Source organism: Dendroctonus ponderosae, unplaced genomic scaffold (assembly GCF_020466585.1).
Source record: "Dendroctonus ponderosae isolate FM_Combo_2020 unplaced genomic scaffold, Dpon_F_20191213v2 Dpon_F_20191213_11, whole genome shotgun sequence".
Classification (NCBI taxonomy): domain Eukaryota; kingdom Metazoa; phylum Arthropoda; class Insecta; order Coleoptera; family Curculionidae; genus Dendroctonus; species Dendroctonus ponderosae.
Window position 1 is genome coordinate 2439917 of NW_026017213.1, and position 9750 is coordinate 2449666.

General features: G+C 40.6%; 3 protein-coding genes across 3 annotated transcripts in view; 1 reads left to right on the forward strand and 2 right to left on the reverse strand.

Moving 5' to 3' along the window:
* The window catches only part of LOC109540775 (nuclear pore complex protein Nup214), a 10902-nt gene extending 9665 nt beyond the window's left edge, over positions 1 to 1237 (forward strand). Inside the window, exon 9 of the mRNA XM_019909242.2 lies at positions 1081 to 1237. Within this exon, the coding sequence (XP_019764801.2) occupies positions 1081 to 1108 (28 nt within the window). The 3' untranslated portion in view covers positions 1109 to 1237. The remainder of the gene's footprint in view (positions 1 to 1080) is intronic.
* LOC109540776 (ribosome biogenesis protein WDR12 homolog) lies at positions 1138 to 3307 on the reverse strand. Its single transcript, XM_019909243.2, has 6 exons — positions 3156 to 3307; positions 2799 to 3098; positions 2451 to 2735; positions 1699 to 1921; positions 1465 to 1638; positions 1138 to 1408 (listed from the first exon to the last, which is right to left on the reverse strand). Exons 1-6 carry the CDS (start codon positions 3209 to 3211, stop codon positions 1184 to 1186), a joined length of 1263 nt encoding a protein of 420 aa, XP_019764802.2. The 5' UTR covers positions 3212 to 3307; the 3' UTR covers positions 1138 to 1183.
* A 2459-nt stretch (positions 3308 to 5766) lies between these two features.
* The window catches only part of LOC109540777 (6-phosphogluconate dehydrogenase, decarboxylating), a 9309-nt gene continuing 5325 nt past the window's right edge, over positions 5767 to 9750 (reverse strand). The window contains exons 5-8 of the mRNA XM_019909244.2: positions 9183 to 9346; positions 8743 to 9066; positions 6086 to 6449; positions 5767 to 6028 (exon numbers count right to left, since the gene is read on the reverse strand). Coding sequence (XP_019764803.2) covers positions 5826 to 6028; positions 6086 to 6449; positions 8743 to 9066; positions 9183 to 9346 — 1055 coding nt within the window. The 3' untranslated portion in view covers positions 5767 to 5825. The remainder of the gene's footprint in view (positions 6029 to 6085; positions 6450 to 8742; positions 9067 to 9182; positions 9347 to 9750) is intronic.

Below are 9750 nucleotides of genomic sequence, written 5' to 3' on the forward strand. Positions count from 1 at the left end.
ATTTATCAATCTGTAATAGAAGACGGGAGGAAATTCTGTTTTTTTTAAGACTAAAATTTTTGAGGTGAAATACCCAACAAGAAGTTTGTAAAAAAATGAATCCGCCTCAACAATATAGAACTTATCTATATACCGTCTGTAACATATCTATAATTCAAATACGAAGAATCACTTCATACAGTGGCAATTCATTTTCTTCGGCCCAACGTAGACACAAATTAAATTAATTGACCACCTATTTACTGGGTATTTTCTGAATAGCTTCGTCTTCGTGATCGAAGTAGTGATTTTCTCCTGTGACATGAGCTACTATCTCATCATCTTCCAAGATTTTTATACCCAAATTTTCCATCATCACCTCTTGCCCATTGCTTGAATTATAGCATTATACACTATATCTCAAATCTGTACCAATGTCAACCGTTAAATTTTATCTGAATATGTATTTTCTTTAAGCCGCGGAAGTGTGGCAATAGCATGACTGCTTAGGCGGCAATAATATCTGATACTAGTATTCGCCCGTACCCACTAACGGCAAAATTTGGTCCGCAAGTCCAGATCTGCAGATTTATTTTGTACGAAATTCGCATCTAGTCGTATCTGGATCTTGGTTAACCATTAACGCACCGATATTTCTTCAAATTTGGCTCGCCACGTATCAGATATGACAGATATTTCGCTCGTGTATGGGGCGCTAATGCTGCTTTTTACGATTTTTACGATTGTTCTTAATGGTCCAGTTCGATCGACGATGTAAGAACAAGTCTGTTTTTAAAATTGTCGACGTTTTATCATATTCATTGCATTGCAGTGCATTGGCCCTGAGGATGGCTAAGTAAATATTACATACTTTTCTTTTTGCGGAACGGAATGTGGAACAAAGTAGAAACAAAAGTTTGCTTTTAAAATTGCCGGGCATCCTCAGGGCCAATGGAACGCAATGTCCTGAGTATGCCCAAATAATATGACAAACCGTCGGACATTTCCGTTTCTTTTCGATCATCACTCACCTGCACCTTCTAATGAAGTACTTTTGACGAGATTTAGAAAATCATCCGCTAACCAGTGGGTTTGTTTTAGGTTCTCATCCTTTTCAAGCTGGCGCTAGCTGTGGGTTACCTGACAGAGAGACTTTGATATTGTCGTTCACTTTTATTAGTTGGCTATTCAGTAGCCAATCACATTACTTGGGATGTCTATTTTTGAATATATGAACACTGTTATCGGTGCCTCCTGACACCAGGTATTTATCATTCGACCAATCCACTGCCAGTATCTGGCCCTCGTGGCCCTGCAGATTATACAGGGGCGCTTTTGCGCTTCGAGTGTCCCACATTTTGACTGTTGCATCGTAGCTGCCTGAGAGGAACAAGTGTTCATCGTATTTCGACCAGGCCACGCTGCTCACCTGCAAAACCCCCATAAATTAATCGTCTGGCTTTACTAAAATAGGGGCGAATTTACCCAAAGTTGATGCGACGTGAATTTGGACTTGCAGACGGTTCCTTCAGTAGACCGCGGATCGTAGAGGCGAATGAATCTGTCTGCTGAAGTGGCAAGGAGAGTGTTGCTGAGCGGCGACCACGAAGAGCTCAGAAAGGCCTTCTGATCCACTATTTCATTGGAAATTCCATATAGCTGGAAATTATATTCTACTGAAAATCTGCCGCGGTTTAATCAATCAAACATCACTCTTACTTGGCAATCCCAGAACTTAATCGTATGGTCCATTGAAGCTGTGCAAACCGTGTGACTGTCCACCCAATTTATCGACGATATGCTCTCTTTGTGCCCTTTCAGGGTGTGTAAGGGGGTTCGCACGCTGGAGTTTCTGTTGGTTCCTTTGCTTCTTTTGCTGGTTGGCTCCCCTGAGTCGTCCACATCCAATGAAGCCGACCAGATTTTCAAATTAGTGTCCCAGCTAGAAAATGTCCGCATTTTAAGCATTAAGTGTTGACTGCAGAGTGTTACAAATGCGAGCTGTTAGCATGGGAATCTGGTAAACTGCCACAGATACAAAACAAGTTAAATTAGGGGAAAGTTTCGAATTACGATGCTGAAGAAAATGGCGTTTATTAAAAATTACTTTCAGAAATATTCAAAAAAACCCGAAATTTTCTAGTACGGTTCTGATTTAAGCCTGTAAGTAGTCGGAATTTTCGCAATTTTAAAACACCATTTTGTTAAGCCTCAAAATGGGCAACTTCGCAGTAATTTATTTCGTCTTCGTATCCCTTAGGATACTGTAATAAAATCCCATATTCTAGAACTTATCACAATACCACCTCCAATCCAAATTGAAAATATAAATCTAAAATTCTTGCATTGAAGTTTCTTACTTTGTTGTGATTAATTTGCAATTAAAAAGTTTTTTGAATGCTTAAATGAAAGCAACCATGAGGGGGAATCTCATAGTGAGACTCGTCTCAAAAAATTTGCTTATTGCTTACCCTCCCGTGGCTAGTAGATGAGAGTTTTTGCTCACATCCACACTGTCGATGCCTCTTTCGTGGCCTCTCAATGTAATGTTGGGGCATAATTTGTCAGTGCCTTCCTCCCAACTCCAGATAATCGCCGTCTGGTCGTGCGACACTGAAATGAATCCTTTTGAAGGATCAGCTCGGTCCACCCACGTGGCGCCCTTAACAATCTCCGTGTGCTCTTTGACTGAAGCCACAGGCTTCCCGTGATGCGTCCAAATGTTCACTGAATTGTCGTAGCACCCAGTTAAGATCCTGTGGACAACAACACCCATACATTGATATGCCGAAACAGGGCCCAGCTTATAGAATAATTACCATTTATCGGTGCTTTGCACCGAAGCCACCCAATCGTCATGCAAAATGGTATCTTGGGGCTCCGGAGCTGGCGTTCTTTCGATATACTCCACATCCACAGTGCTTTCGTCAGAGCCAGCGTGTTCTTGCAGGTGTGCAGTTAAAGGGAGCCTGATCAGTTGGCCGAAGGCCAGAAAGTCGAACTCTTTGGGTTTCAGGAAGTCTGGATTGGATGCCTTCAGGAGCTGGTTCAACAGCTCGTTCAGTTCTTTGCAGTCAACAGAGGCCTGCACAGTGATCGGGTCATCGGGGACTGCATAGCTAGAAAATGGGGGCTCTTGCCGAAAACTGCTGGATAATTAGGCGGCAGCAACTTACATGTCCTGTTTGGTGATCAGCCTGATTTGTAATTCGTTCTCGATGGATTTATCCATGGCTTTTTCCTGTTTGCACCAGTCACAATGTTTTCATCGGTATATTTGGTTAGGTTCATACATAAAAACAGGTTAGGGTTAGGTTAAGACGCAGACCATTGAGGTTATGGTTTTTAATTTGCAACATGTTTCGTTAATTGGCAGAACAATACGTTTTCTCACCGGTGGTGTTTAGCGGGAGATTTGAATTTACTACTGGGAAAATATGGCGAAATAAAGTTCATGAGTTACTCTACTACATGATTACTGTAATACAGGGTTCACACAGGGACCCGTTTGCAAGTAGAGTTCCGAGAGTCATGAAAGAGTTTGATCTGGCTAAAGCAAGTGGTTCGATAAATGAAAAATATTTCAAAACAATGACATTTCCGATTAAAACGGAAGTAGCCGTTGAATACTTTTAACTTTTAAATGTACCCTTGTCAACATAACGCCACCCAAACTTCAAAGTCTTATAAAAAATGAACATAAAAAAGTTAATCCAAACGTTCGTGTGAAAACCCAGTTTGAATTCCGCCGCTCTTAACGGTATGGGCAAAGTGAAGCATTCGGAAATCATGGTATGATTTGTATGTAAATCTGCCATGTAGGCAGGCCCTACGCAACATCAAGCAGAAAGGGTCAAAGTTTCATAAAAACCTAGTCGGAATCCGTGTTTAGTTTATCTTTGGCTGCAAAAACTGTTTTGTTTACGTCGATCTTCCAAACCAGTTGGAACGTGAAAATTGTTTTTGAAAATATTGCCGTGCGAACAGGCACTTTCTACAACATTGTCCACAATAAAAAAAACTGCAATCGGACAGCAAAGCGATGAGAAATCCTAGAGACGATCAAGCAAACGATTATATCATCATTATAGTTCTGTAGCGCGGTGCGTTCGGACTGGTAAGAATCTCAATATTGTACGAGTTTTTTCCAAATTTTCCCTTTAATAAACATTCAGTGTATTACGGGCGTGGAACCGAGTAGTCTGTCGGTCTTTTGAGCTTCGAGCTTTTGATATACAGAGTGATTTGAGCAGGTCCTCCAGGGCAAGTGCTTTCAATTTGGTGTGGATCTTCATTGAGCGTTCAAGTATAGTGTGGAGTTTTTTAGGATTAATGGGCAGAAAATGGGGGATGGGGCGCCAGCTTGCAGAAAGCTGGTAATAATGATTTCTAATCTATACAGGGGTCTTAGAAATTCTTACCGTAAAATCCAAGGATTTTTTTCATATTTGGGCAAGGCCTATTAAGTATTCCTGCATTTATTGTACTCGTTTCTGAGACACCCTGTATATCTCTTAGTTTGAACAAAGTTTAGTTTTCCGATGAAGTTTTATCTATTTCTTCTTCTTTCTCTTGCTAATTTGAAATAATTGCGATTTGGTTTTTTGATTTTTCGATATTTCCAGGTGGCACGATGCAGCTTTCGGTAAGTTTTTATATTCTTTTTAATCTCAAATAATTTTTATTTTATAATACAGTTGTCCTATGTAATATTTATTCGACGAAGAACTGCGAGCCAGTTTTCATTTATTTCACTTCGGTATTATACGTAAACAAATGCGGTTTTCAAGAAAATTACCCTTTCATTCCGTAAATTACACCCCAAATTAAGCCGTTCTTGCATTTTCAATAGGGCTGGTTGGATTATTTCTAATAGGTATATTACTTATTAAAGGGTGTTTATTGGTACCTAAATTCAAACAACTTTTAATGGAATTCACCAAACAGTTTTCTATTATTGTGTCCCCTTAAGATCAGTCGCTGGCGCACTTCTTCGGTCAGTTGCGAATTTATAAGTTTCATCAAACATGGCATTTGAATGGATGTAGTTTGATAAAAACTCAGCAATCTTGGGAGATTGAACTCGACGCAAAAAAAACCGCTAAAACCGGCTATTTTGTGTTGTTAGTCCAAGGAATAGCAGCAAAAATGTAAATATTTGGTCGCTTTCGAAGATTAAAACACGCTGAGAAACGGTTGATCCTTGAGCACTGTCTTTTGCTTAAAAAAGGAAGAAATAATAAAAATTCCGTTTTTAACCGAGTTCTTGACTTACTCACCTGCGAATTTTTTCGCATAAAAAATTAATTTGGCAACAAAAACCTACTTAACTAAAACAGGCTACTTTGAGTCTTCAGGCCAATAGAATTTAACGGGTTTTGTTTGTTGTTTGTTGCCGCCTTCAATTGTAAACTTCGTCTTGTTTTAAAGCGCTAAAATTGTCGCTCATTTGCTACTTTGAAACTTGAATTGGACCCTTATTTGAAGCTCGATTTCTATAGTAAACACTGTAAAAATAATCTGGTTAACAAGATGAAGAAATTGGAAATATTTCAAAAGTTTAGTTAAAAAATAAATGAGGGGAAGAAATCAAGCGCTGCTGAATTGAACACTTTCCAGACTTAAAAAGCATTTGTTCCCGAACTGAGAACGAGTCTCAATTCGACGCACTCTTAGAAAGAAATTGGATAAGGGGCGAAAATGGAGTCCCGGTAAAAACGTAACTAACGAAAAAAACTAAACTTTTTTTAACCATAGTGTACTTTGCAGTTAATTAAACAAAGACCATACAAAATATATCCCTGATTCACAACATAAATTATAAAAGTCAACAAAAACCATAAACATCACGCATCGTAAGTGGAGGCCGAAACATTGCCGCCTGTGCCTGTCCAGTTGGTGTGGACAAACGTGCCCTCTTGTCCCAACAGCTCGTAAGTGTGGGCCCCAAAATAATCCCGCTGGGCCTGCAAAAGATTAGCTGGCAAACGCTCCGTTCGGTATCCATCGTAGAAAGCCAGTGCCGTACTCAGAGCAGGAGTGGGAACGCCTAAAACACATTCAATTAGAACTTAAAGTTTTGTTTGGGGGCCTTAAGTTTACGTACCTAATGTGGCTGCTGTCGCAACCACGTTCCTCCAGCCGGTTTGGGCTTTTGTGATCGCAGTCAAGAAAAACGGCGCCAGCAGAAGTGATCGCAAGTTCTTGTCTGAGTCGAAGGCGTTCTTGATCTGAGCCAGGAAGACGGATCTGATGATGCAACCGCCGCGCCACATGAGCGCTATCGCTCCGTAATCCAGCTTCCAGTTGTGGACTCCAGCCGCTTCCCGCAGCAACATGAAGCCCTGAGCGTAGGATACAATTTTGCTCGCATAAAGCGCCTGTCTGATTTCTTCCAGGAATTTCTTCGTGTCGCCTGAGAATTTAGCGGTGGGCCCCGGCAGTACTTTGCTGGCCTTTTGCCTCTCGTCCTGAAATTTAGATTTTTTTATTATTCCATCTTCAGTAAGTCTCCTCTACTCATAAACTTTCGAAATTTCGGTCGATTCCGGCAACCTCGATGATTTTTTACAAACTTTCAGCAGCTCAGAAATAAAGCCCAAAAAGAGCGCATCAGGAAATTTTGAACTTGCATGCTTATAGAAGACGCCTTTGGTCAAAGACTTACGAATTTTCGGTTGATTCCGGTGACTCGATGAGTTTGGAGAAACTTTGAAACTTTCGGCAAGTCAGAAATGYAGCMMAAAAAGAGCGYGTCCGCACTTAAAAAAKCGYAGMKTCTGAACWGRTYGCSRCTGAATTTTGAGCTTTYGCATACTTATAGAAGAASCCTTTCKTCAAAGGCTTACGAATTTTCRGTTGATTCCGGTCACTCGATGATTTTCKARAAACTTTGAAACTTTCAGCWAGTCAGARATGTAGCCMAAAAAGAGCGYGTCCGCASTTAAAAAAATCGCAGCGTCTGAACTGGTCGCSACTGAATTTTGAGCTTTYGCATACTTATAGAMWAAGCMTTTSGTCAAARGYTTMCRMATTTTCAGTTGAYKCCGRYSACTYGATGATTTTCKAAAAACTTTGAAACTWTCARCAARTCAGAAATGTAGCYCAAAAAGAGSGYRTCCGCACTTAAAAAATCGCAKCGTCTGAACTRGWCGCSRCTGAATTTTGAGCTTTCGCATACTTATAGAAGAAGCCTTTTGTCAAAGGCTTACGAATTTTCAGTTGATTCCGGTCACTCGATGATTTTCGAGMAACTTTSAAACTTTCAGCTAGTCAGAAATGTAGGCCAAAAACAGCGCGTCCGCACTTAAAAAATCGCAGCGTCTGAACTGGTCGCTACTGAATTTTGAGCTTTTGCATACTTATAGAAGAAMCCTTTCKTCAAAGGCTTACGAWTTTTCAGTTGAYTCCRRTCACTCGATGATTTTCGARAAASTTTGAAACTTTCAGCWAGTCAGAAATGTAGCCCAAAAAAGAGCGCGTYCGCACTTAAAAATMKCAGMGTCTGAACTGGTCGCSRCTGAATTTTGAKCTTTTGCATACTTATAGAAGAAGCCTTTCGTCAAAGAGTTTAMRAATTTTCAGTTGATTCCTGTCACTCGATGATTTTCGAGAAACTTTGAAACTTTCAGCTAGTCAGAAATGTAGCCCAAAAAGAGCGTGTCCGCACTTAAAAATCGCAGCRTCTGAACTGGTCGCGACTGAATTTTGAGCTTTTGCATACTTRTAGAAGAMGMCTTTCGTCAARRGYTTACRAATTTTCAGTTGACTCCGATCACTCGATGATTTTCGAAATACTTTGAAACTTTCAACAAGTCAGAAATGTAGCCCAAAAAAAAGCGCGTTCTCACTTAAAAAATCGCAGCGTCTGAACTGGTCGCCACTGAATTTTGAGCTTTAGCATACTTATAGAAGACGCCTTTGGTCAACGAGTTACGAATTTTCAGTTGATTCCGTTCACTCGATGAGTTCGGAGAAACTTTGAAACTTTCAGCAAGTCAGAAATGCAGCCAAAAAAGAGCTCGTCCGGACTTAAAAAAATCGCAGCTTCTGAGCTGGACGCAACTAAATTTTCAGCTCTTTCATACTTATGGATGAAGCCTTTCGTCAAAAGTTTACAAATTTTCAGTTGACTTCGATCACTAGATGATTTTCGAGAAACTTTGAAACTATCAACAAATCAGAAATGTAGCTCAAAAAGAGCGCGTCCGCACTTAAACAATTGCAGCGTCTGAACTGGTCGCCACTGAATTTTGAGCTTTCGCATACTTATAGAAGAATCGTTTCGTCTACGAATTTTCAGTTCACTCCGATCACTCATTGATTTTCTATAAGCTTGATAACTTTTAGCAAATCAGAAATGAAGTCGAAAAAATGCACGCTTGAACTTAAAAAATCGAAGCTTCCGAACTGGGGACGATGGAATTTTGAGCCTTTGCATACTTATAGAAAAGGTCTTTATTCATAAGTTTACGAAATTTCGGTTGAATCCGACTGCTCTTTCATTTTTTAGAAACTTTGAAATTTTCAGTAAGTCAGAAATGTCACGCTCGTACTTGAAAAATCGCAACTTCTGAACTGAGGACGACGGAATTTTGAGTCTTGGCACAATTATAGAAGAGGGCTTTACGCATAAGTGTACGAAACTGCAGATGATTTCTCGTTAATTTTCATCAAGTCAGAAATGAAGGGCCAAAAAATGTGCGGCGGTAATAAAAAAAAATCGCAGCTTCTGCACTGTAGGCCTCAAAATGTGTGTCTTACCTTAAGGGCGGAAAGACAACGACTAAAAACAGCCTCCCCTATTAGAGTGACGGGCACTCCGTAGTTAAGGGCGGCAATTGCGGTCCATTTTCCGGTTCCCTTTTGCCCGGCAGTGTCCCTGATTTTGGGCAACAAATACTGTCCATCCTTGTCCTTGTACCTGAGGATGTCTTTGGTGATGTCGATCAAGAAACTATCCAATTCTCCACAGTTCCATTCCTGGAACGTTTCGGCCATTTGGTCTTGCGATATACCCAAAGCTTGCATCAGGTGGTAGACTTCACCGATCAGTTGCATGTCGCCGTATTCGATTCCGTTGTGCACCTGAAAGATTTCAGTTTGGGTTCAGTTCAGGGTCTTTGCGACGCCTTGAAGCACGAATTAAATCAGGAATTTGTTCTAAAAAATAAGTTGGTTTGAGTGTGGATCTAAAAACGCACCATTTTGACGAAGTGTCCGGCTCCGTCGTTGCCCACCCAATCACAGCATGGCTCACCGTCGGCTTTGGCGGCTATTTTTTGGAAAATATCCTTTATGTACGGCCAGGCCTCTTTGTTGCCTCCAGGCATCAGACTGGGGCCGTAACGCGCTCCTTCTTCGCCACCTGCAGGTTTAGATTGTTTGAGAAACTTTACAATGTACAATGAGATTATGAGCGTCTGCATAAATATTCGATTAGTCGTTATGCATTTTTGAAAGTGCGGATCAGAGGTTGATGGAGAAACCATTGAGAAAGAGCCAGACTTTTCAGTTGATTCCGGTTGAATCTTTCAGCTAGTCAGAAATGTAGCCCAAAAAGAGCGAATTCGCACTTAAAAATCGCAGCGTCTGAACTGGTCGCGACTGAATTTTGAGCTTTTGCATACTTATAGAAGAAGCCTTTCGTCGAGAGTTTACAAATTTTCAGTTGACTCCGATCACTCGATGATTTTCGAAAAACTTTGAAACTTTCAACAAGTCAAAAATGTAGCCCAAAAAAAAGCGCGTTCTCACTTAAAAAATCGCAGC

Excerpts from the sequence above, each read along its gene's own strand:
- LOC109540776 (XM_019909243.2), bottom strand. The coding sequence starts at position 3,211 with ATGGATAAATCCATCGAGAACGAATTACAAATCAGGCTGATCACCAAA. Across the intron at positions 2,736-2,798 it reads GTGCAAAGCACCGATAAATG|GATCTTAACTGGGTGCTACG; the intron begins GTAATTATTCTA and ends TGTTGTCCACAG. Across the intron at positions 1,409-1,464 it reads TCACGTCGCATCAACTTTGG|GTGAGCAGCGTGGCCTGGTC; the intron begins GTAAATTCGCCC and ends GGGGTTTTGCAG.